This window comes from Hippopotamus amphibius, chromosome 17 (genome assembly GCF_030028045.1).
Source record: "Hippopotamus amphibius kiboko isolate mHipAmp2 chromosome 17, mHipAmp2.hap2, whole genome shotgun sequence".
NCBI classification, from domain to species: domain Eukaryota; kingdom Metazoa; phylum Chordata; class Mammalia; order Artiodactyla; family Hippopotamidae; genus Hippopotamus; species Hippopotamus amphibius.
The window spans coordinates 49,045,550-49,071,649 of NC_080202.1; the positions used below are offsets into that span (position 1 = coordinate 49,045,550).

The window sequence follows — 26,100 nt, forward strand, 5'->3', positions numbered from 1 at the left end:
AGAGGTTAAGTAACTTGCCCAAGGTGACCCAGCGAGCGGGAGGTGGAGAGGAGATTTAAACCCTGGCAATCTCTCCACGTGGAAGGGAAGGGGACAGGATGGGGAAGCCTGGGCTTCCGAGAGGCAAGGGGGTGGTGTCACAGGCAGGAGCCGACAGCAGGGCAGGGCATCCTTCAGCTGCAGTGGCACTGGGAGGCTGGGGATAGGTTTGGGGCCCTGGGATAGGGGAAGGGGCTTCTCACCGGCCCCCAGATGGTGACACAGTCCTCCAGGCTGTCCCGGAAGTTGTTGGGCTCAAAGGGGTGCCAGTGGGTGAAGCTCACGAGGCTCCCGTCGGACCACTCAAAATTCATCTGCAGTTTCAGATCGTTGAGACCAATCCACAGCTCCTCCACCTCTGGGGGTGTGGCGGGGTCGGGGAGAGAGGACGTCGGAAGGTGGGCCTAGGCCACCGGCAGGGGAGGGAGGGACCGTCCCCGAGCCTCCGGAATGGGCGTGGGGGTGGGGCGGCCCCTCACCCTGCTTGATCTGCTTGGTGATGAACTCCAGCTCGGCCATGCTGTGGATGCTGAGCAGGTCCCCGCCGCCGCGCAGGCACATCTTCTTGGACTCCTGCCAGCTGCGCTTCTCGGCCTGCAGGCGGTAGCAGTGGCCCTGGAAGGGCTGCCAGCTGGGCTCGCACTCCACCTTCACGTTGGCCCACACGTCTGCGGAGACCCGAGAGGCCACTGCTCAGGGACGGAGCCCCCCAGCCCGGGCACCGACCCGCTGGGTGTCGACGTCACCTCCTCCCCTAACCTGGCCCAGATCCACCCTTCCCACCAAGGCAAGGTCTGCATCCGGACTGATGCTGAAAAGACGAAACCCTCAAGGTGGCTGGAGCGCCAAGAGGCGGTGGCAGAGTCTACCCAAGGACGGCCCCCTCTCGCTGGGGCTCTCACAGCGATGGATGGGGAGTCAGGACAGCCCAGCCCCCAGAGCCTCCGTTTCCTCCTCTGTAAATGGGGTTTCCTGCCATAAGATTCCAACGTAGCTCATGTCCACCTCACTTAATCAATGACACCGCTGTCACTGTCTCCAAGAACACCCGTGGAGTGTGGCCCCGTCGGCCCGGGATGAAGGGGGTGGGGGAACGGGGGCCTGCAGGTCAGCAGCTCATGAAGTCACCGCTGCTCGGCAGGCATCTCCTGGCTGCGATTTTTACTTTTGCTCCTTCCACCACCCCCAGCTCCTCTCCCTGAACCCTAAGGCTGAGAAACTAGCCAGCCTTAGGCCCTTCCTCACCCCCATTTCCATGCATTTCAAATTCACCCTCTAGGGATTGGGGTCCGAGGGCACCTGATGCAAACAAGCTCTCACTTGGGCCTTGGCAAGAGAAAACAAGACTTCACCAAACCACCCACAACGTCAGGCTCGGGCAGGATTCTGCCTAGCTGGGCAAGAAAGCAAGTACCCACTGGAAGCATCGCCCCACTGGGATCCACTCCATCCTGGGAGCTGCTCCAGGGTCCAGCCACACTGTCTCTTGGAGACCCAGCAGAGTGGGGAGGGCTGAGAGCCTGGGCGGGCTCCCTCCTTGGCTCAAGACCTATCAATCATCTCGTGTCAGCAGCTGAGCTAAGATCCAAGGCTTCCACCTGGACAGAAGAGTTTAGTGTGCGCAGACCCGAGGGCTGCGGGAGGAAGGCAGCTCAGGAAATGTGGACACTAGTGGGGCACAATGGCGCCTGCCTCCGAAATGACATGCCTTTGATGATGAGTCCCAGAAGGCAGAACCCACCCGAGAAACTGCTTAGAAAACACACCTCATGGAGAGAGACGGAGGCTGGGTTGAAAGAGGAAATCCAAGGCTAGAGACATATCTACAGGTCCGTGAGGCCCTGGGGAGGACTCCCCACAGCAGCCACACTGGGCAGATCCAGGGGACAGAGGACTTGGTGAGGGGCCAGTCCCGATGGGGGCCACAAAGAGGTGAGGCCTGCCCACACCGGCCCCGTGGCCCTCCTTTCAGAGAGGGAAGCCCTGGAATTGACGCCTGCCCCAGGCTTCCCCCCTGCCCCCACCCTGGCTGGAGGTGAGGTGCCCTAGACATAGATGCCAATGTTTTAAACCTCTGCTCCTGACCCCCTAGGGGGTGAGGGGAGAGAGCAGTGGCCAGTGGCCTTTAGCAACATTTTAATGGTCAGAAGCAAAAGGTTTGCTCTGTAAGCTCTTTACTTTCTGTGTTTTGTGGATTTTTTTCTGGTTTTCCTTGTACAGATCCCCTCTTCACTCCATAACTACTGGACTCCTGCCCCTCCAACCTATGGAGATGCTCCTTTGAGCCAGGCCAGGTCTCCAGCCTTACAGCAAGCCTGCAAGAGGTATGAGTTTATCCTCAGTCTGCAGCCTGGAGACGAAGCTGCTGGCCCAAGGCCACACCTCATAATGCTCCCCTGCCCCTAGAGCTATCTCTGTGAATCACAAATGTGAGCAAGACACTCCCTGCCTTAAAACATTGCAAAGGCCCCCACAGCCTACCTGGCCCCCCCCAAATTTCACCCAGAAGCCAAGATCCTCCAGGGACTGGCTGCAACCTGCCTCGCTGAACTGTTCTTGTCCCCTTGTCCTCTAAGCCAGTGCTTCTCAAACTGTACCTGCACATGAATCGCCTAAGGATCTTGTGAAATGCAGGTTCTAATTCAATTAATGGGGGTGGGGGGGGGGGAACCTGAGATTCTGCATTTATAACATCACCTGGGAAGTGATGCTGTGCTGCTGGTCTGAGGACCACACTGTAAGCAGTTAGCGCCTGTCTCCTAACCCTTAGTTAGGGTGCAATACTCACCATCCTTCAATCTTCTGTGAACTTTCAGGCCTCCACGCCTTTGCACCTGCAGTTCCCTCTGCCAGGAATGCCCTTCCCTCACACATCTTTATGCCGTTTAAAACTTACACTCAACTTGAAAGGCCCAAATCCAATGTCACTTCCACGAAACCCTCCGTAACTCTCAGGAGCTTAATCAATTTCTTCTCTAGGCCCCTCTAATTATTTAGTATATTTTTTATAATGGCATATAACTTAGGATATTCCAAGGGTGGGTAGAGATGTCTGTCACCTCCAGCAGGCTGTGACCACCAGGAGGACACAGAGAGTCAGGAAGCATCTGATAACATTTCTCAACAAATGTTCCCGAACGCATTAATGGCACATTTCAATTTGTTCAGACTTCGGCTGAACCATTAGAGAATGGGGAGGATCAGAGCCCCCTGTGCCGCGAGGCTGGGCCGGCGGTGGCCCTGACGAGCCCCACCCCCAGCCCGCGGCCACTCGGCTCACCCGGAGGCGGGGGCTCGGCGGCCGTGGCGTTGGGCTTCTTCTTGCACACGTAGGGCAGCGCGATGCTGCAGTCGCGGTTCTGCCAGCCGCCCGACGACTCCGTGCGGATCACTCCGCAGTTCTCCTCGCTCGGGTTGTCCGGCTGATCTGTGGGGAGGGCAGGGCGCCAGCGCCCCAGGAGAGAGAAACTCACCCCTTGGCCGGGGAGCCCTGCCCCGAACCCCGTGCTCCCGGGGAGACCTGAGCCGGCTTAGATGCCCAGCGCTCCGCTTCGGCCCTCCCGCTGCCTCACCTGGGCCCACGCGGTCCTGGACCCGCGGCCCAGCAGCCCGTTCCAGCCCCGCCCGCCCGTCCGCCCTGGCCAGGCTGCTGGTGCGCTGGGTGCCCCGGTGCCCGCGGATGAAGGGGGAATGAATCTAGTCCCCCCTCAGGCCCTGTGTCCCGAGAAAAGGGCAAAGGTTCCTAATTCAGACAACGTGCTGCACGGACCAGTGGCGCCCAGTCCAGAGGGGGTGGAAATCTGCCCCCCATCCCCACTGATCGCCTGGAGTAGGGTACCAGGGGAGGCGTAAACAGGAGACCAAGCGCCTGTGGGGTCCCCTGGCCGCCCTGCGCCCCAAATCCCGCGCCTCACCACTCTCCCAGTTGAGGTACTTGAGAGGCGAGTTGTCGGACCACTGCCAGCCTCCACTGGTGTCCAGGTCATTAAGGCCAATCCACAGTGTGGAGCTATAGCCAGTGAGCAGCCCTGACAGCAAGATGCTGACGGTGAGAAGGGGGTCGCCCATCCCCAGCCCTGCACCCCCTGCCCCACCAATGGCATCTTTACCCCACCAGGAGAGAGGGCTCAGGGCCCCCTCCAGAGGTGGGGCAGGGTCTCGGGTGCCTGCCGCCCTGCCCCCAGGCTCACCATTGATGTAGGTCTGCTCGTGGATCTCCGTGATACTCAGCAGATCCGCCCCCTGCTGCTCGCAGCTGGCCCAGGCCTCCCTCCAGGACAGCGTGGACTGGAAGTTAAACTGATAGCAGCTGTCGGTCAGCTGGTCCTTGTCCCAGAAGGTCTCACAGTCGTTACCTGCCACCACGACAGCCAGATGTGGGTCCCTCCCCAGCTCTCTCCTGCAGGGCCCACAGGGGGTCCCACGAGGAGTGCAGAGACCCCACACAGGCTGCCCCGAGCTACGAGGAGGGGCCACTTCTCGCTCGCACCCAGAAAGTGCTGCCACCCACACCCGCCCCCAGGGCCAGCCTCCTGCCAGCCCACCCACTCTGCTCTCACTCTTGATGGGACAGAAGCCCCAGCGCTCATCCTTGCCGTAGTCCTGGGTGGTGGCGCACCACAGGTGCCCGTCCTCGCGGCCCGTGCTGGTGCAGCCGTGGAACCACTGGTTGTCGTACTTGAAGGGGATGGTGCACGGCTTCCCGTGGGAGTTGCCCTGGATGGTGTAGACCTCTGCAGGAGAGGGGAGCCCGGCCCTTGGCATCTGGACCCCAGAGGCTGCCCAGTCCGCTCATCCCTCAGGGAAAACCCCCCGGAACCCCAGAAGCCAGGGTGGGCAGGGGCAACAGACAGTGGCTTGAAGGCTCCCTCTGCCTGTCAGGTCAGCCCAGGAGCCTGGAGAGGTCCTGCCGCTCATCCCATAGAGCTGGGAAGGCGGCGGGGGGAGGGGGGAGGGGGGGGCAGTTCCCCAGTGCCCCTAATGCTTCTCCAAAATTCAGCTGCCCCTCACGCCAAATTCCATCTTGGAACTCCCGGAAAAGGACCCCTAGGATGGAGCTGCCCACCAGGAAAGGCCCCTCACTGGGTGACTCTAGTTCCTGTTCTCCCCCCTGCAAAATGGGGATCAAGACATCTGTGGAGGATTACCCTGGGGTCTCTCCTGAAGAGTGAGCCTGAGGGAAAGGATTTCTCATTTAGTTTTACGTTATACACTTCTGTACTGTCTGAGGTCTTCACAAGAGTGCATTAACTTTGTAATGTTTTAAAAAGCATATTAAATGCCTTGATGTTCATTTTCTCAATTATTCCAAAATGCTTCCCATTACAATGAAAGAGGTGACTGCTAGAGGTCTGTGGAGGCCAAGGTTTTGTCACCCCGGCGTCTGTCCCTTGTGGCTCCAGGCCCCCGACATCTGGGGCTCCAGCCCCGCCCTGCCAGCAGCCTCTCACCATAGTAGGGCCTAGCACACAGGTCCTCGTCGCTGCTGTAGATGCGCCACTGGCCGCTGCGCGTCTGGTCGCCACGCTCGGGCGTGCTAGCCTTGGACGTGTTGCTGGAACGGCCCCCCAGGAGCAGGGACAGCTGGTCACCCAGTGTGCGACAGTGCCAGCGAAGATTCAGTGCCTCCCGGTCACATTCGTACATGCCCAGGGAGGCGGTGGTGTTGGTGCCCGGCCAGCCTGTGCCCAGACACTGCATGGTGCCCAGGTTGAAGAGCCGGTTTCGGGAGACCCACTTCCAGCGCTGGGCAGGAAGGCTGGCATTGCAGGCTAGGGAGACTCGGACTTGCCCACCCTGGGCCTCCAGGCAGCCCTGCAGTCCATGGCTGAAGATGAGGAAGACGTTGGGTTCTGGAAGGGAAGGCAGGACACGAGGCCATCACGGGGGTCTCCTGGCTGCTCTTCATGGCCAGGCTGCCTGCAGACACTGACCATGATCCAGGCCGGTTGCGAGGCTTCTCTCATGTGATAAATCACTCAGTCCTCACTACCGGCCCTTCGGGTGGTGGCGAGAGCACTGCTGTCCCCCTGTGCCCAGTCACGACAGAGCCTGCATGACCAGCCTCTGTTCTAGCCACTCGCCACCTGGAGGCAGGACTCCACCTTCCATCCAATCCCCTAAAGCAAACCCAATGCCGTATAGCAAGTTGGGAACTGTTTACTTTTCTGAAGATCTTGGGAGGAGGGTGAAGGTGTTTCACATCACACACCACACACGCTGCAACCTTGGTCCCAGCCTCTGTTACACAGCGTTGTTTTTGCATCAGAGTTCTCCAGCCTGGAGTCGTTTTGTCTCACTCTCCCCTCCTGCTCCGCAGATTCACTGGCTCCATCTTTTCCTCTCATTTAGAATCTTCCCAAACCACTCACCACGCCCGCCCCCAGCAAAACCCAATCATCATGCCCAGAACCATCTCACGCCTTAGATTTTAGATAGCGCTTCGCTCTCTGGCTTCCCAATCCTACATCTCCTCACCTATTACCTCACTGAGCAGACACTCTATGAAAGACACTGAAATCCAACCTGCCCCCTGCACGTCAGAAAAACCAAGACTTAAATTTATAGGAGGTAGATGAGGGGTTGCCTGGGGCTGGGTTGGGGTGATGAAAACAGGGAGTGACTGGGGAAAGGTACAGGGTTTCTTTGGGAGGGTGATAAAATGTTCTAAAATCAGATTGCCGTGATAGTTGCACAATTCTGTGAACATGCTAAAAACCGAATTAAATGCACATTTTAAATGGGTGAGTATTACAATATGTAAATTGTATCTCAAAGCTGTTATTATATCTTAAAGATTTTGAGAGAGAGAGAGAAAGGGAGAGAGAAAGGAAAAACTTACATGAGTTTGAGCTGTGAAGTGATCCACTCATGGTACCCACAGCCAGTAAGCAAACCCTGGTCTCTGTGACATCCCCATTTCACCACCTTGCTCTTGTTCGTTAGCTGCCACTTAGTACACGACACATCCATGCAGCACATCCCAGTCTCCAAAGCAGGTCTGCATCCACTAGCCACTGGCTGTTCTGGATAATTTTCATGCCTTGAAAGCATGAGTCTGACTGCCAGGGTTCAAATCCCAGCTCTGCCATGTGAGTTGGCCACATTGCTTGGTTTCTCCATCATGAGATTATTGTAAAGGTTAAATGAAATAATACATGTAAAGTGTGTGGAATAGGATCTAGCACATAGTAAGAGGACCATAAATGTTGTTGTTGATGATGATGATGATGATGATGGTTCTATATTATAGGCAAAGAATTTGACTATGGGCAGTAAAACAACTTGACCAGAGTCACAAGGCTGAGATTTGGCCCGTGTTCTGAGTCCAAACCCCAAGACCATTCCTCTATAAGCCACTCTTCATGACCAGGCGCCATGATCTCTTAAAGATTTCAATAAGTTCTTTAAAAAACTTTAAAAAATAATATTAGAGTGTTGAAGGTCATAAAGAAAACAGTGATAAGTTCAACACATAATAATTTTTTTCATGGCACGAAAAAAGCCATAAACGAAATCAAAATCCAAGTGAAAAATATATGTAACACTAGAGGCAAAGTTTATTCCCTAAAATGAGAAGAGTTCTACGCACTTCCCTGGTGGTCCAGCAGTTAAGACTCTGTACTTCCATTGTAGGAGGCACGGGTTCGATCCCTGGTCAAGGAATTAAGATCCCACGTGCCAAGAAATGTGGCCAAGAAAACCCCAAAACCAAACAAACAAAAACTGTGTGTATGAAAAGTTCTACAAAAAATATAATCAATTATGAGTAAAATGGCACCAAGATAGTAGAAAATAAGTAAAAGATATGTATACATAGCTAAAAAAAAAATGAAATGCTAAAAAAAAAATGAAATGCAATTGACTCAAATATTTGAAATGACGGCCTCTCTCATAGTAAAAGAAAAAGCAATATAAGTCAAATTAGTCTCTCTTCTGCCTTCAAAGGCAATTCATCATTCTGCAAATAAAATTCAAACTCCTTACTATGAGCCACAAGACCCTGCACATTCTGGTACTGCCTACCAGTCTGATGTCAGATCACACTACTACCCCCTGCTCACGTCCCACTGACTTCCTTGCCCTTCCTTGAACAGGCCTCTTTCCTGCCTCAGGGCCTTTGCACTGTTTCCTCTGCCTGGCATTTCACATTTCAAAAAAAGTCACATCTTCAGGGACACCCTCCCTGACCTCCCAATCTAAAGTGTCAACCAGTTATTCTTTAGCATAATTCTCTTCAAAGTGTTTATTGTTATCTGATATGTTTTTCCAACATCTGGGTTATCTGTGAGTCTGGGTCTACTGACTATTTTTTCTGTTGATTACAGGTCACTTTTTCCCACTGCCTGCATGTCTGGTAATTTTTATTACATACTGGACATAGTGGATAATGTTACAGGGAGTCTGGATTTTTTTTTTTTTTTATTGCATATTGGACTTGTGGATGACATGTTATAGGGAGTCTGGATTTTTTATCTTCCTAAAAAGAATGTTGAGTTATGCTGTTGCAGGCAGTTAAATTACTGGTGGATCATCTTGATCATGTAGAGGCTTGGTTTTAAGTTTTGCTAGGGTGGGGTTGTTAGGGTTTTTCTGTTTAGTCTTAAGGTGTGGCCCTTAGCCTTGGGTTTAATCATAAGGTGAGGCCCTTCTAGAGTTTTAAAAGAAAACCTTAGGCAATTACTAAGCTCCTCTAACTTGGTGGAACTTGAATTCCAAACTCTTCTTTCCTCAGCACCAGGCAGCAACTGAAATCTCTTCCTCCCAGCTGCTGTTTCTAGCTGGGTTCCTTAACTCTACCCCTGCACACTTTATAAGCTGCCAAGGATTTGAGGAGAATTTGTAGGAGGACATCTCCTGCCTTTCCAGGATTTTCCCTCTTGATTTTTAGCTTCTCCGGTAGCCCCACGCTCTGGCCAGTCAAGCTGTTTGAGCTCCTCAGACTGGGCAGCACTCTCAGGAGGAAAAGCTGCTTAAGCGAACCACTTACCTTATCTGCATCTTTTCTTTCAAGGACTGTTTCCTCCCCAGCATCTGGCTAGTTTAGATTGCTCTCAGTCCACTGTATTTTATATTTTGTCCTTAGTCGATAAGGACTCTTGGCCAGAGAATTCGACGAACACAAGCTAACCTGCCATTTCCAGAACCAGAGCTCAGGATCTGACGTGGTTTTGCTTATTTCCTGTCTCCCCTCTTGTTCAGAAGCTTCCAAGGACTTTATCTTCACACTGGGTCCCCCGTACCTATAATTCTGCCCGACACACAGTAATGCTTAATAAAATCACAAATGAATGAATGAATGAGTTTCACGCCTAGACAGCAATCACAATCAGTCTAACTTTCTGCTCCTGTCCCAGTTGCCAAATTCATTTCCCTAAAAGAGAGTGCCCACATCTCCCGTTGCTGGGTGACTGAAACGTCACAGTGGGAAGGCTGGTGAGGACGTCACTGGTCACTCTAGTCTCTGACAGCGCCAGGATGGGGGTCCTCCCTGGACAAGACACAGGTGACTTCCTGAAGGACCCACAAGAGCGGCTGCCGCAGCTAATCCTCCCCTGTCGCCCCCGCCCCAGCCTTCCCTTCCAGCCCCCCTGCAGGAGTCATAAACTGGCCCAGGACTTGATCCAGGCCTGCCCAAGCATTTGACTGGATTGGGCACTGGAGTCTCAGAAACGCCACTCCAGCAAGGACAGTCAGTAATAGAACGTGGCCCTTGGCAGGGGGTAGGGAAAGGGCCTGGGACCGGAAAAGCGAGAAAGTAGTGCTTGCTTTTATAGGTGCTCTCAGAGACGGGGCTGGACATGCAGCCCAAACATCACAGGAGCCCATAGCAGCCCAGGGGGACAGTATCTTCCTTTCCTCCCCAGAAAATCCACGCATCGGCTGCATCAATTCTGGCCAGGCTGTGCGGTCGTAACAAACGGTAAACGAAGGGTCCAAAAGAGGCCCATGTGGTCGGGAGATGCCATCTTCTCACCACTTGACAGATGAGGAAACTGAAGCCCAGAGGGGAAGAGAGGAGGATGCCCAACCACAGTGCCTTTCAAGGCCTCAGTTTCCCCCTCTGTCACATGGATCACTGCCACAAGTCCTCTCCTCCCTCTGCTGTCCTTGGTTCTGGGTTCAAATCTACATATCTCCCTGGAGTGTCTGCTATGTGCACAGTACGTCCCAGGCAACACCGGGAACGCCACGAAACACACAGCACCGTCCTAGTTAGAGAACAGTGGGTTTGGACACAGCAGGACACAAGGGCAAATGAGCCCTTCAAGTCCAGGTGTCTGGGGGTGGCGGAGGGAGCTGGGCCTTCCGATTCTGAAGTCACTGCGGATCCGGATCAGGAGGAGGAAGACAGTGAGGACGCGGGTCATAGAACTGCCTTGGCAACAAAGGAGAAAAGGACAAGGAATTTGGGAGCAGCAGGGAGGCCCGCAGGAGGGGCGCAGAGCAGAGGGGAGGCTGAGGGGACTTCTCAGCGGTTGGAACCCACGGGCTTTGCCAAGCGGGGCTGCGGGGGGTCTCTGGGGAAAGCATTTTCCATCCAAAGTCATGGGGCGGGTCTGGGTCCTCCCAGAAAGGAAGCTGTTTCTCCAGGGGCTGATGGAAGCAGAGATGAAGCAGAGATGAAGCTGGCTGAGCTGGAGATGCTCAGGCGGGAGGGAAGCGAAGCAGGAATCTGAGAATTGACTCTGCGCTTTGCATCCACGCGCTCTCGGCAGGCACAGGAAGCCGCAGAAGGAGCTCAAAGTGCCGAGGCCCAATGCCCCACCCCCGTCCCTAGAAGGCCCCCTCCAGCCTTACACAGCCTCCTAGCCTCGGTCCTCTGGCCCGGGGAGCCTCAGGTGGCAGTGCAGGGAGTGGAAGTGGCCCTCACTGGGACCTTGGTAGGGTCCTCAGCAAGGACAAGGACGACCCCCTGTATTTGGGCGGCAGCCACACCAACACCACAACACCAGGCACCCAGTTCAGAGTCACGATGCACTTGTTCAGGCTGAACAAATGAATGAAGCCAGGCAGAGAACTGTGCATCGAGCACCAACTGCACGTCATTCATTCATTTGTTCGACAAATATTCCCTGAGATGCTCGTAAGTGCCAGGCAGGGTGCCAGGCACAGAGGGTGTACAGATGAGCCACACAGATACAACCTGGCCCTGTCGCCACACGGTCTGGAAGGGGCTGGGCTCTGCATGGAAGATTCAGAGGCGATAACGGAATCTCCGACCTCACGGAGCTGCCCACAGTCTCTGGTCTTTGTTTTTCCCTACCCAGCAAGCTACCCACCCTCTTCCCCTGGTCATTTATAAAGAATTTTCCTGCATCTCTAGCTACCTGAGTGGACATGAGGCAGGCCCCTATTGACCAATAATCGTGTCCACCTCCCTGGCCACAGTGATTGGCGCTTAAACTCAAACAGGGCTGATCAGAGTCCTCTCCTGGCACACGGATGTCTTCTCTCTCTGTTGAGATGGCTAAACCGGGGCTGCCAACAGCCACGTTTCCTACGATGAGGAGAAGAGCCTTCTGCTGTAGGCAAGGGAGACGGTAATATGGAAAGAGACGTGGGGGACTTCCTAGGTGGCGCAGTGGGTAAGAATCCGCCTGCCAATGTAGGGGACACGGGTTCGATCCCTACCCCAGGAAGATCCCACATGCCGCGGAGCAACTAAGCCCGTGCGCCGCAACTATTGAGCCTGCGCTCTAGAGCCCATGAGTGCAACTATTGAGCCCATGTGCCGCAACTACTGAAGCCCATGCGCCTGGAGCCCGTGCTCTGCAACAAGAGAGGCCACCACAATGAGAAGCCTGTGCACAAGGAAGAGTAGCCCCCGCTCGCCGCAACTAGAGAAAGCCTGTGTGCAGCAACGAAGACCCAACACAGCCAATTAAATAAATAAATAAATTTATTTAAAAAAAAAAAAAAGAAAGAGACGCGGAGCTGAGAGATGGAAGGAGAGGAAGCGAGTCCTCCTGGTACAGAACATCCAGCCCCCGTCCCTGAGTTCCTACAGCTCCTCCTCCACACAGTGCATCACTCAGGATCATCTGCGGCCACACCCCCTTTTATTTATTTATTTTTTCATTCATTCATTCATCCATTCATTCATTCATTCTGAGCTGGTTTGCATTGGGTTTTTGTCCTCGTAAGCAAAGAATCCTGATAAACACACAACCCTAAGTCCTGGAGCCAGAGCTTGTCTCCTAGTCTGGAACACTGGTCCATGCTCCTTACTCTCCTGAAGGCACTCTTCCGGGATCCCCTCTGACAGTCAGACCAGTAATGAGCTTCTTGGGCCAGTGGCTGCAACTGGGCCACATCAGAGGAAGTGCCTGGAGGCTGGACCCACCCCATCCTCCTGATCACCTCTCGGGCTGCTCCCCCACAGGCTTTCTCATTCGTGACAATGACAAGAATTTATGAAACACTGAACTAGGCACTACAGGGAAATTAAGGATATGGCTTTTGCCCTCGAGGTGTTTAGAGTGAAGCTGGAGATGCAGAACTCACAAAGCAAGCCATGAAAAAGTTACAAGCAACACATCAGCAAGTGTGCAAAAGTCAGATCTAACTTATACTGCAAGGTTGGGGGTAAATGGATAGAAACAGATTTCCCAGGTAACTGCAGGAACCTTTCTGGTGTGGAGCCCATATTTCCTTGCTTCTCAGACATCCAGGGCATCACCCTGGAAATTGATTCCTGTGCACAGAGGTAACTGGGTTTTATCTCTATCTGCTGCACATTGAGTAACCCCATCTCCTCTCTCCAGGTTGAGGGTCGCTGTGGCCTCCTTTCCTTTCCCGTCTGCTCTAAGGTACACACAATGTGCTGGTCCTAAGGCTGAGTGCAGAGGCTCACAGCGGTCTGCCTCTCAGCAGCAAACCTCTCAGCTGCCCCTGCAGCTTCCCGGACTCAGCCCAGCATCAGAGGCAGCCAGAGGTCTGACCTCAGATGAGACGGCTGCTCCCCATTACAAGCTGAAGACATCATGTGAAGGAAGCAGAGGGGAAGTTCGTTCTAGCACAGTGCCCGGCACGCAGCAGACTCTCCACAAATATCTACTGAACGAGACGCATGCCAAGCAAAACCCTGAAAGGCACAAGCAGAGACAAGGACACGGAGGGTGCTGTGAGCTGGGGGAATGGCAGGAGCAAGGACTGCAGACACAGCGCCCCAACTGACCCCAGCCTGGCTCAGCTCCTAGAGAGCTGGGGACCAGGGACCAGCTGGCGAGCCGGAAGGAGCTGACCAGATTTGGTCCCAGAAGGCGTGGCAAGGGTGGCTTCCAGCCTCTGCGCCTCTCCCCCATCTCCCCTGTCGGCACCCCTCCCCAGGCCATGCAGAGGCCAGGGGTCATCCCAGGGAGAGCCAGGGGCCGCCCGCAGGGCCTCCAGCCAAAAGGAGCAGCTGTTTTCAATGAGCTGCTTGGCCCTGAGGCCAGGCCTGGAAATGTCGGAGTCAGCAGAACCTGCCAGCCCCGCCCTGCTGAGGGGCCAACCCTGGGGACCCGGCACCCCACCCTGTGCCACCCTCTTCTAGAAGCTGCGTCCACGTCCCTGCACGCACACTGGACATGGAGGGGGACAGGGCATTCCTTCTATGGAGGGCAGGGGAGTCACATGACTCTGAGGCCCAATATCCTGCCCAAGTGTGCGACATCCCCACCAGAACCCTGGGCTAATGTGGGCTTCCCTCTCTGTTGTCCACCCTCCAGGCTTCTCACACTCTCCCGCCTCCTCCCCAGCTGCCCCTCCACTCCAGCCAGGCCAAACTGCTCGCCCTCCATCGCTTACAGAGCATGTGACAAAACCGAACACACACAGCCCCACGGAGGCTCCGCTGCTGTCACACGCACACGTGTGTGCTGTGCCTCTCGCTCAGTCTCTCCAGCCCCAGTAAACGTCCTCTATGATGCGTTTTTAGAGATGCTCTTCTCCACCCTTAACATGTCTGTGTTGCACGTTATGATATGCTCTGTTCTATTAGGATGTTAAAGCAAATTCTGGCAGAGGATGGGTTAAGACGGGCTTGTCACCTAATAAATGCACAAGGATGGTGTGAAGGGGGGATGGGAATTCGGGTAAATTCCGAAAGGCAACTTTCACCCTCCCACGGCTGTGCCTGGGTCCAGCAGGTGGTGCCTGCTGAGTTGGGGCTGGTCCCTAGGGCTCTCTGGGATTCACATCCTCACCCTCCCTGACCTTCCCCCATGGAGATTTAATGGTGTTTGATCTCATCCCCTGTTGGCTTTTGTCTTCTCAGACAAAAGCATCACGGTCTTTCGCCCTGTCCTTTCCCAGGCCCCGCCCTGTAGGAATGATAGGAAGGGCGGGGGTGGGGTGCAGAGCCCAACCTCGCCTCTCAGCTCTGGGGGGAACTGGCACCCTCTGCTCACGGGTAACTCCCGCGTCCTCGCTCCCCTGCCTGGTCCCCACGTCTCTTCCTCACCGGAGCATCCCAGGGGCGGGTCCACCTCCAGGACCTGAGGTGCTGGGACCCGCCCATCCTCGGAGTTCCGGGCCTTCGCTGCCGCTGCACCCCCTCCTCCCCCGCAGTGCACCCCCACCTAGGCCGTGCGCCCTCCCTCCGCGATGCGCCCCCCCACTGCCACCGCCCCCATCTCCGCCGCGCGCCCGGGGGGCGTTTGGGCGCGGATACCCGCCCCCAGCCACGAGGTCCATATGGCTCCCCAGTCCAGCTCCGCGAACCCCGGGTCCGCGGCCTCCCGGCGCCGTCTGCTAGCCCGCAGCCAAAATAAACAGCCCAAAGCCACTTCCTTCCCCGGGGGGCAACTTTCACAACAACGACCGGCTCTGGTCGTGGCAGGAAGTGGCTTTCTGGGCCGGCACAACCCAAGCTCACTGACCGGCCAGCGAAGGGCGGGATTCAGGCCCCGGGGCTGGAGCCCGGCCCAGCTCGGTATTCGCGCCTGGAAGGGAGCACGCGTGGGTGGGGGGCGTGTCCATCCCCGCGCCGAAATCCCCCGCCCGCTCCCGGCGATCCCATCCCCGCCAGCAGTGCCCACCGACTCGTTGTTAACGCAGGCCCCGACGGCCTCTCTGGAGCCACGCTTGTTTTATTTATCTGTGGGCATCGTCAGCAGATTATTTAATAAAATCATGGACGGGAGAGCCCCAGCCCCAGCGCTAGATTAGAAGCTCCTTGATTTAGGATGAACAAATGAATGAGTGAGAGGATTTATTAGGAGACACCAGGACAAAGAGAGAGCGCAACTTCTAAAAAGTTTAGTTTTGGGAATTCCCTGGTGGTCCAGTGATTAGGACTCCTCGCTTTCACTGCGGGTGTGTGTGTGTGTGTGTGTGTGTGTGTGTGTGTGTGTTGGGGGTGGGGTGTTGGTTCAATCCCTGGTCTGAGAACTAAGGTCCCCTCAAGTCACGGCTGGCCAAAAAAAAAAAAAAAAAAAGAAAAAAAATTAGCTTTGACAAAGTTGCTGCAGAAGTGTGTGGGATGTGGGGGTGGGGGCAGTAACTTAAAGCTAAAATATTAGAAGCCCCCCTGCTTACTGCAGAGTCAACAGAAAGGAAGACTCTCCTTTAGACCTTTCTATATTTTCCACAGTGAATTTTTTTCAAACAAAAAAAGGGAAAGGTGTAGCGAATTAAACTGAAATGTAATGATTTGTTTGTGAGAAACTGAGGTTTCAAATATAAACACTGGATTCACGAGTATTTTATGAACAATTTCTAGCTAACAGTCTTTCAAATAATATAGAAAAAAAGGGTAGGATCCCTCTCCACCATTCACACAACATAGTGAGTTCCTCACTAGCTAAGTGCCCCTTGAGGGCCCAAATTCTATCCCTGGCCTCTCCACGTCCCTGGCATTTGCCTAGCATAGTCTGGATGTCTGTCAAAAGACAGCTGATAAGAACCGGAGGGTCTTAGAATTCATCTTGTCAATCCTTTAGAATGTGGAAACTGAAACACTGAAAGGTTAAGTGACTTGTCCAAGGACATTCAATTAGAACCATGACCTTTCCATGAGGACTAAACCTCATTCAAGTCCTGAACAGCATCATGCCTGTTTTTTTAAATTAATTGATTAATTAATTACTTGGCTGTGTTGGGTCTTTGTTGCTGCACGCGGGTTTTCTCTAGTTGCAGCAAGCGGGGGCTACTCTTTGTTGCCGTGCGCAGGCTTCTCTTGTGGTGGCTTCTCTTGTTGCAGAGATCGGGCTCTAGGCGTGTGGGCTTCAGTAGTTGTGGCACATGGGCTCAATAGTTGTGGCTCATGGGCTCTAGAGCACAGGCTCACCAGTTGTGGCACACGGGCTTAGCTGCTCCACGGCATGTGGCATCTTCTAGGACGAGGGATCGAACCCGTGTTCCCTGCAGGCAGATTCTTAACCACTGTGCTACCGGGGAAGTCCCATCCTGTCATTATTTGTTTATATAAGTTGACCATAGAATTTGTTGTCTCATATGGAGAATGAGAAGGGGAGTTAGTAACAGTTACAGCACTACAACAAGCTTGAGCCAGGGTTGTCCCAGGCAAACGAGGACATACGGTCCCCCTGCACTTAAGGACGAGGATACAAGTTAATATTTACCATGTGCTTGCTAGGTACCAGGCACTGGCTTCCCGGGCTTTCTTGTTAATCCTCACAGCAATGCTCAGAAGTAAATAAAATTCCTATTTCCATTTGACAGATAAGGATACTGAGGTATTTAATAACTGAGAGATCAATCCTCTTGATAACACAGTTAATAAGGGCAGAGCAGAGATGGGAGACCAAGAAGACTGGTTAGTTCCAAACAATATTCCAGGTACTTTAAACTGAACCCACAGGCAAGGTGCATTTGGCCTTCACGGTATGTGAAAGAAAAGTGAGCCAACATTGAAAACGGGAGAGATTTCACATAAAAATCTGAATTTCCAGCTTCTCTCAGAAACATTGGGAGGCCTGACAACACTGAGCCCAGGTGCCTGTCTGTAAGGAGCCAGTCACGGTTTCTGGGTGGAGTTGCTCACCGGAGAGGGGGCTCACCGGTTTGGCAGAGTCCCCCCCACACCCCCCATTTTGCACCCCCCACCCCAACATGGAAGTGGAATGAGAATGGCCAAATGTTATCACGTACGCAGGATTGTTTTTATCAGAGTGGAGAAACATTCTTCAATATTCTGGTCTCTATTAAGAATGACCAGAGGGTTGTGCCTATTTCAAACCTGGAAAAAAAAAGTGTGTTGGGGGGAGAGGGGGGCGTCCCCTCTGAATTAGGCTCCACTGCCCTGCAACCACAACGTCCCTGTGACACACTACATTTGTTTCCTGAGACATGTCTGAAACACAGCACGATATGCTTTTGAGATATTGTGACACATTTCATTACAAGCTTTTGCTCCTCTCTCTGGCAGTTCTGTGACCTTCCGACGTGGCAACATTCAAGGAGGACTTGTTTGGTTCTCGAAGCGAGGCATGGCACTCTTTTTCAAGTTGTGATGAGAAAAACAACCTCTTGGAGTTGCTGCCTCAGCATCTTACAGTATGACGAGCCTGCTCCCAACCCAGAGTCTGGACATTTAGATAAGGGTCTGACTTTGGGATTCCCACCACAAGTTCCTGCTTTGCTTTTGGGGGGCACCTTTTAAAATAACCACTTAAGAGTTGAGTCCTTGAGCCCTCAACCACCTCGGAAGCACTAGGTGCCTGCTACCCTGCTCTCTCTGTCCTGCCAGCTGGTGACCTGGGACTGAGGGCTGCCCTTCCCCTGGCCCATCGTGCCACCAACCCTCTGCCCCTCATCCTTTTTTTCTGGGATCTGTAGGTAACAAATGGTTATTTTTACTTCCTCTGTGTTGGTTGATTGAAATTGTCCCTTTGGACCTCCCCGGTGGTGCAGTGGTTAAGAATCCGCCTGCCAATGCAGGGGACATGTGTTCATGCCCTGGTCCGGAAGGTCCTGCATGTCGCAAAGCAGCTAAGCCCATGCATCTCAGCTACTGAGCCTGTGCTCTAGAGCCCATGAGCCATAACTATTGAGCCCACGTGCCACAACTACTGAAGCCCACATGCCTAGAGCCCATGCTCTGCAATAAGAGAAGCCACTGCAATGAGAAGCCCACACACCACAACAAAGAGTAGCCCATGCTCGCCGCAACTGGAGAAAGCCAGTGCGCAGCAACGAAGACCAAATGTAGCCAAAAATAAAATAAATAAATTTATTTGAAAAATTAATTTAAAAAGTAAAAAATATATTTAAAAAAAGAATAAAAAGAAGAAATTGTCCCTTCGACCAAAACAACCCCAAAGTTTTCACTTCCCCAAAGCAGGAGCTTGGATGCTGAGGAAATATCTGCCAACCCCAATCTATGTGGGTGGCTTGTGCCTCCTTTAATCTGCATATTCTTAATGAACACACCAGCTCCGGCTTCTCAACACTAAAGTTAAATGAATTTAGAATCTTTTTTTTTTTTTGGCCATGCCATGTGGCATGTGGGATCTTAGTTCCTTGACTAGGGATTGAACCCGTGCCCCCTGCATTGAGAGTGCGGAGTATGGACTGCCAGGGAAGTCCCAACTGGCGGTCTTTTCTGCTTGAGAACTGTCAGGATCTCCCTAAAACTATATGCCAAAGATTAAACGCTCACTGACTTCTGCAGTGACAGACCAATGCAACCTTCCTTGCCCACACCTTCGATGGAGGGCTTAGGAGGGGGGCCTGGAATCTGGACCCACCCAGGTTCAAACCCCTTCACAGGCCCTGGGGCTGGTGGCCTCACTTCCGCAAGCCTCACTTTGGGGAAGACACCAATATGATCCATCTCATGAGTTTCTAGGAAGATTAAGCAAGAAAATGCTTAAAGGTGCTCTGTGCCTTTGGCACTTGGTAATGGAAGGCCATTATTGTTTTTTGACATTGAAGAGCTTCTGGCCCGATGGGGGCCGTGAGCTCAAGAATCTGTTTGTTTCATAGCAGGGAGCCTGGGAATCAGGCTCAGCAGATGCTGCAATCTGGATAAGAGGAAATGATAAGAGTAAATAAAGCCAAGGACTCAAGTGTTTAAGCTGCTCTTCAGAAGAATTAAAAGAAAAATAAATCCACAGTCCAGATGCAGAGTCCTCCCCCAATTCCCTTGGGTGGGTCCCTGGCAACTATCAACTGCTTCTGGCCTCTGAGCTTTTGGACGCGCCTCAGGTGCACCTGGAAGGGAGATGCAAGAAGAGGCCGTGGACAGTGTGATGGGAAAGCAGAGGGACTTCTGGGGAGGTCAGGGCAGCATGGGGTGTGCTGCTCTCCCCGCCACATTCTGGTTCTGCAGAAATCAACTCCAGGGAGAGTCATAAAGGGAAAATGAGGTCACAAAACACGCAGCTGGAAGGGAGTGTGGAAGGAGGTGGCGTAGGTCCCACACCACTTGGCGTGGCAGATGCTGGGACAGGAGGAGGCGGACAGAGTCTGCGTGGGACCCTCACTGGGACTCAGGCAGTCACATGGCAGTGGGGCTCCCAGAATGGGAGGAGGAAAGGGTTGCGGCGGCACAGGCTGAGAATCTAGTTTAGGAGTTCCAGTTCTGATTCTGCCATCACAATGTAAATGACCTTAGGGGACTCGGTTTTCTTACCTGTGAACTGAATTCAAAAATACCCTCCCTAATACGGGGATATGTGTATAAAAACAGATGATTGAACTTGGTGTACCCCCCCAAAAATAATAAATAAATAAATAAATAAATAAATAAATAATTTTAAAAACCGCAAAAAACAAAAATACCCTCCCTGCCTCTCTACAGGCTTCTGGGGAGATCTACAGGGACAGATCTATGGGGATAATGACATGATTCTTTTAGGGTCTCTCTCCCCCATTAAATGGTTCCTTCACAGCAAGAGCTGTGTCTTATCCATTCATCTCCCCGGGGCATACAACAGGTGCTCAATACTTGTGTGTTGCACTGAGCTGGACCAGGCGAGGTGGAAAGTTATTTGTTGTGCCAGAAGGTTGGGATTATGCATAACTATTATATTATTGTAATGTTTCTAGAATAAATAAAACAGAGGGACAGGAGACACAGGGGGCACCTTAAGATCTTTGAAGGAACCAAACTTTCTGCATTTCCCAAGTTGGGTTCCCAGAACCCAACTCGGTGCTCAGTGTTTGGGGAGTTTGACTTGCTTTGCCCTTGAAGCTACAAAGGATCAAATATATACACAAGACCACATCATCACTACCACTGTGACATCACCCAGACCTCCAATGACACGACAGACCTGACCTACTAAGGAATGTCTGCGAGGGTCCTCTGAATCCTTCTCTCTCCCCACCCTTGCACTCCCTTTTCCTGATTTCCTCAGTATATTTTTAGGACCATATAAAAAAAAAGTACTGCTCCCAACAGCCATCACAGTTCCTCTCTGTCTGATGTTAATTAAAAATCAACGGCATGGTTAAAAGCACTTGGCTCTGGGTTCAAGGTGGGTTCTGAATTCCTGCTCTTGAACGAGTCATTTGACCTCTTCATCCTTCAGTGTCCTCATCTGTTCGGTGGAGAAAATACTCCCGTTTACCGCATGGAACAAGTACCGAGCACCTTGTACGTGCCAAGAGCTGTGCTGGTGCTGCCCGCCGCGTGGCCGGCGGGACTGGTTGAGACCACAGATGGAACGATTCAGCACACTGCCCCACACAAGTGGGCCCATGGTGGCAGCAGCCCCGGGGGGTGACCCTTCTGGAGAAGAATGCGGCACCATGTGTCAAAAGCCTTCAAAAACACAGACCTTTGGGACTTTCCAGTGGCTAAGACTCTGAGCTCCCAATGCAGGGGGCCCGGGTTCCATCCCTGGTCAGGGAACTAGATCTCAGATGCGTGCCACAACTCAAAGATTCCTCAAGCTGCAACTAAGACCCGGCGCAGCCAAATAAAATATAAAACAAAAAAACAAGAACAAAAAAACACAGACCTTTGACCCAGAGTTCACGTCTTAGGAATTTAACTTAAACAAATCATTAAGAATCTATTCAAAGATTTTGCTACACAGCATTATTTATAGCAACAATGATTGAGGGAAAATTAATGTCCAACAATACGGTGTTGACTGAAATACACTTACGCAATGGGATACTATGCAGACAACAGTCATCAATGTATAAGAGTATTTCGACATGAAGAGAGGTTCACACTGTAACTGATTTTAAAAAACAGAATGTATCATATGACCTTATTTCTATCTTCTTTTAAATCAAGCAAAGTCTGAAAAGCCCTTTGTGCATTCTTGTTATCAAACTTGGGTTTCTACATCGCCAGGGGTGCTTGTTTACAGAGCAAGTACCCAGGCCCCACAGCAGACCTACTGAATTAGGATCTCAGGATGAAGGAATATCTGGATTGTAAACAAGGTTCCCAGGTAATTCTGAGGCTCACCAGAGTTTCAGAACCACTGTACATGCCTAAGTGTTAACAGCGGCTATCACTGACTTATGGGGTAGCTGGTGATTTTTATTTTCTTCTCTTTGTATTTTCTACAATTACGTGTTTGGAAATTAAAAAGAGATATGACCTGGATGTCCAGCAAGGGATAGTAAGGTACATCGGAATCTTATGCAGCCAATGGAAGCACTGAGTGGAAATACACAGATGACATATTGGCATATGAAAGAATGTTACAAATCAACCCTAAAATATCTATGTAAAGTTTTATACAGAGAGAGGGAAGGAGAGGAGAGGAGACAGTTTGGTAGGATATTCTCTAAAATGTTAATAGTGGCTGTTTCTTAGTGATGAAATTTCAGGTAACCTTTCTTTTTTGTAACTTGTTCTATTTTTTGAATTGTGTACTATGAATAGGTAACATTTTTTACACTCACAAAAATGTATTCTGATCCTGAAAACATATATATATAAACATTGTCTCTCTACAGCCTTATTCAAGCTTGCTAACTGAAGCTCCCCACAAGTTCAGATGTGCTGCTGAGGGCCTTGGGGGAGGGAGGATGAGTGAAACAGGAAAGGTGCAGGTGCATAAAAGGGTGAAGACTAGCCTTCCAATGAAGGAAAGAACCCAGTCTGACCCCAAAGGGCTTCACAAACCTTACTAAAAAGGCCAAGTGTGTGAAGGAGGAGGGGGGATAAAAAAGATGTTTCATATATAGATACAGATATAGATATATATGCCGTGGCTTGTGGGACCCTAGTTCCCTGACCGGGGATTGAACCTGGGCCCTCCACAGTGAAAGCCCAGAGTCCTAACCACTGGACCACCAGGAATTCTCCCCCACCCCAATTTTTTTAAATGAACAATGAACAGGGAAAAGATATTTCTTTCTTCCTTTCCTTTCTTTTTCTTTCTTTCTTCTTTCTTTCTTTTCTCCCTCCTTCCCTCTCTCTCTCTCTTTCTTTCTTTCTTTTGCTATTTTTCAGCTACACCACGAGGTATGTGGGATCTTACTTCCCCTGCCAGGGATCAAACGTCTGCCCTCTGCAGTGGGAGCGTGGTGTCCTAACCACTGGACTGCCAGGGAAGTCCCTTGGTATTGTTTGTTTGCTTGTTTTTATGTGTTTGGGGGGGGGAGATTTCTAACACATATGGCAAGAAGCGCCTATAAGCCAATGAGGAAAATATAGAGACCCAGTAGTTTTAAGCCCCTAAGACCTGAAGAGGGACTTCCCAGGTGGTGCAGTGGTTAAGAATCTGCCTGCCAATGCAGGGGACACAGGTTTGATGTTCAATCCCTGGTCTGGGAAGATCCCACATGCCACGGAGCAACTAAGCCTGTGTGCCACAACTACTGAGCCCACGTGCCACAACTACTGAAGCCCACATGCCTAGAGCTTGTGCTCCGCAACAAGAGAAGCCACCACAATGAGAAGCCCGTGCACCACAATGAAGAGTAGCCCCCACTTGCTGCAACTAGAAGAAAGCCCGTACACAGCAATGAAGACCCAAGCAGCCAAAAAATAAATTCAAAAAACAAAAGCCAAAAAACAACGACTTGAAGAAATGAGATGATCAAGAATACATGAACAGATAATTCGCCAAGAAATACCCCTGTCTAATGAGGTTATGGAAAAATGTTTAAAAGCATTTGAAATACTGGTAATGTTCCTATTTGCTGGATCTGATCCTTGGTTATTCACTTTCCTGTATTTGTATTATACTCCAAGAATGAAAAATTTTAAAAGCAAGTCATGGAGAAACACAAAATAGAGGTTGGGTGGGAGGAACAGAGAGAGAGAGAAGCACATAGGTAGATATAAGTATCATAATGTTCTCTGTTTGGATTAGGTGATGGGTTAGGTGATGCATTATATTATAATGCATTCTTTTTTTTTTTAATTTTTTTAATTAATTTATTTTATTTATTTATTGGCTGTGTTGGGTCTTCGTTGCTGCACACGGGGGGCTTTCTCTAGTTGCGGCGAGCGGGGGCTACTCTTCATTGTGGTGTGCAGGCTCCTCATTGTAGTGGCTTCTCTTGTTGTGGAGCACAGGCTCTAGGCGTGTGGGCTTCAATAGTTGTGGCACATGGGCTCAATAGTTGTGGCTCATGGGCTCTAGAGCACAGGCTCAAGAGTTGTGGCGCACGGGCTTAGTTGCTCCGTGGCATGTGGAATCTTCCCAGGGCCGGGCTCGAACCCGTGTGCCCTGCATTAGCAGGCGAATTCTTTACCACTGCGCCACCTAGGAAGTCCTATAATGCATTCTTATTTGTTTACAAAATAAAAGAAGACAGTGCAGGGAACCAAACAGACGTGGACTGTGTCCCCTGCTCAGCCACTTACTAGATATGTAGTCCTGGCTCACAGCCTCTCTGGCTCAATTTCCTTATCCGTGAAATGGAGGAATGTGAGGATTAAAAATACAGTGCATGTGGAATTGCCTAATACTGACCCTGGCGGATGATATGTGTTTAGTTAATACTAATGTGGTTTCCATTTCTCTCATTTGTTACACAATGTTATATAAAAGCATCATAAAGATTTCACAAAGGAGGAAGCCTTCTAAAAGCCTGTCCGCTGACTGGTACCTTTCTGATTTGCATGCTAATTTTGTCCATATGGACTGCCATTTAGTACTTACAGAATTCCATGTCCCAGTATTCTCGCAATGCAAACTCGTATTACAGTGTTTGCATCCTCTCCCGTTGTCCCTTATGTAAACACTCGGCTGATGATAAGTGCAAAATCAAGAGGTTCAAGCTTGGGACTTCCCAGGTGGCACAGTGGTAAAGGATCCACCTGCCAATGCGGGGGACACGGATTCGAGCCCTGGTGTGGGAAGATCCCACATGCCATGGAGCAGCTAAGCCTGTGCGTCACAACTACTGAGACTGTGCTCTAGAGCCTGTAAGCCACAACTACTCAAGCCAGTGCACCTAGAGCCCGTGCTCTGCAACAAGAGAAGCCACTGCAATAAGAAGCCCCACTCTTCACAACTACAGAAAGCCCGTGCACAGCAATGAAGACCCAATGCAGCCAATAAATAAAAAGTAAAATAAATTAATAAAAAAGAAAATATAGGTTTATTTAAAAAAACAAAAACAACAAAACCATTTTAATGGCTATTGCTATTCCATGATATGATATACCACACTTCATTTACTCATTCCCTAGCTATTACTGGTCTTCAATTTGTAAGCAGATTTTTCTTACTTACAAATAATATTATATTGAACATATGTCAGTCTTTGTTGGCATTTTGTGAAGGGTATCTTGCCTTTCTTTTTTTATTTGCTAGTGATTTAAAACATTTTCCAGAGGCATACTAGACACTGGTAGTCCTTCAACTATTCTAATCTTAGATGCCTTAAAACTAGTGGAGGTTCCTGTGTTTTTCTCATTGGCTTATATGAGCTTCTTGCCATAAAATGTTCCAGATAGCTCCTCCCTGCTTTTCTTCTGAATTTTATTTGGGACTCCCTCTGGTTACAACTTCTCCCACTAAGGGTAACCGCTCTCCCATCTTCAAACAGCATAGCTCTGTGTTACCTCTTCTGTATTTTATATAGATGGGATCACATGGTGTGAATGCCTTACATCTGGCTCAGTATTTCTGTGAGCTTCATCCACACTGTCGCATGTCGCTGTACGTTGTTCATTTCATTGCGCAGGTACACAACTTAACTGTGCGGAGCCACTACAATTTATCCATTCTTTTATTGATGGGCATTTGGGTAGTTTTCAGTTTGGGGTTATTATGAATAGTGCTGCTATGAGCAACTTTGCTTTTTTAAGAATACAGTTTAGTTATTAGATTATCTACTAAATACAAAGGAGAAAAGGTACTTTTTTAGTGGAGAGATCAGGTTCACACCACCTGACCAAGTGATCAAAGTCAGCATCACCAATAAGGGAACAAACAGACTTAACATGATAACAATGGGAAAGACACATTTGTGTCCCACCCCTGTGGTTTTCTTTCCAAAAATGTTTAACATTAATTTAATGATTAAACAATCAGATAAATTCAGACTGTGAACATTCTACCAAACAACTGGCCTGAAGTCATCAAAAATGCAATGTCATAAAAGACAAAAAGGCCAACTATTCTAGATTAAAAGAGACTGAAGCGGGCTTCCTAGGTGGCACAGTGGTTGAGAATCCACCTGCCAATGCAGGGGACAAGGGTTCGATCCCTGCTCCAGGAAGATCCCACATGCCATGGAGCAACTAAGCCCATGCGCCACAACTATTGAGCCTGTGCGTTAGGGCCCGTGAGCCACAACTATTGAGCCCATGTGCTGCAACTACTGAAGCCCACGTGCCTAGAGCCTGTGCTCCACAACAAGAGAAGCCATGGCAATGAGGAGCCTGCACACCACAACTAAAAAAGAAAGCCCACGCACAGCAAAAAAAAAAAAAAAAGACCCAACACAGCCAATAAAATAAATTTATTAATTAATTAAATAAAAAAAAAGAGAGAGACTGAAGCATCACAATACCAAATTGAGTCCTGGATTTATATAACAGCCAACATCACTGGGACAACTGCAGAAATTCAGACATGAACTACATATTAGAAAAAACTATTGTGTCTGTTATATTTCTTGGATGTGATTATGGTATTATGGTTTTATAGGAAAATGTCTTTGTTTTTAGTTGCTACATGG

The 26,100-nt window shown here is 50.7% G+C and overlaps 1 protein-coding gene across 3 annotated transcripts in view; it reads right to left on the reverse strand.

Annotated features, from left to right (window-relative positions):
* The window catches only part of MRC2 (mannose receptor C type 2), a 53,816-nt gene that overhangs the window by 19,004 nt on the left and 8,712 nt on the right, over positions 1-26,100 (reverse strand). For all 3 annotated transcript variants that reach the window (XR_009050071.1, XM_057716820.1, XM_057716818.1), the window contains exons 2-8: positions 5,490-5,891; positions 4,599-4,772; positions 4,230-4,394; positions 3,954-4,067; positions 3,320-3,466; positions 519-707; positions 243-397 (exon numbers count right to left, since the gene is read on the reverse strand). Coding sequence is in view for 2 of the 3 variants with exons in the window: in XM_057716820.1 (XP_057572803.1) it covers positions 243-397; positions 519-707; positions 3,320-3,466; positions 3,954-4,067; positions 4,230-4,394; positions 4,599-4,772; positions 5,490-5,891 (1,346 nt within the window). In the remaining variant the exon portion in view is untranslated. The remainder of the gene's footprint in view (positions 1-242; positions 398-518; positions 708-3,319; positions 3,467-3,953; positions 4,068-4,229; positions 4,395-4,598; positions 4,773-5,489; positions 5,892-26,100) is intronic.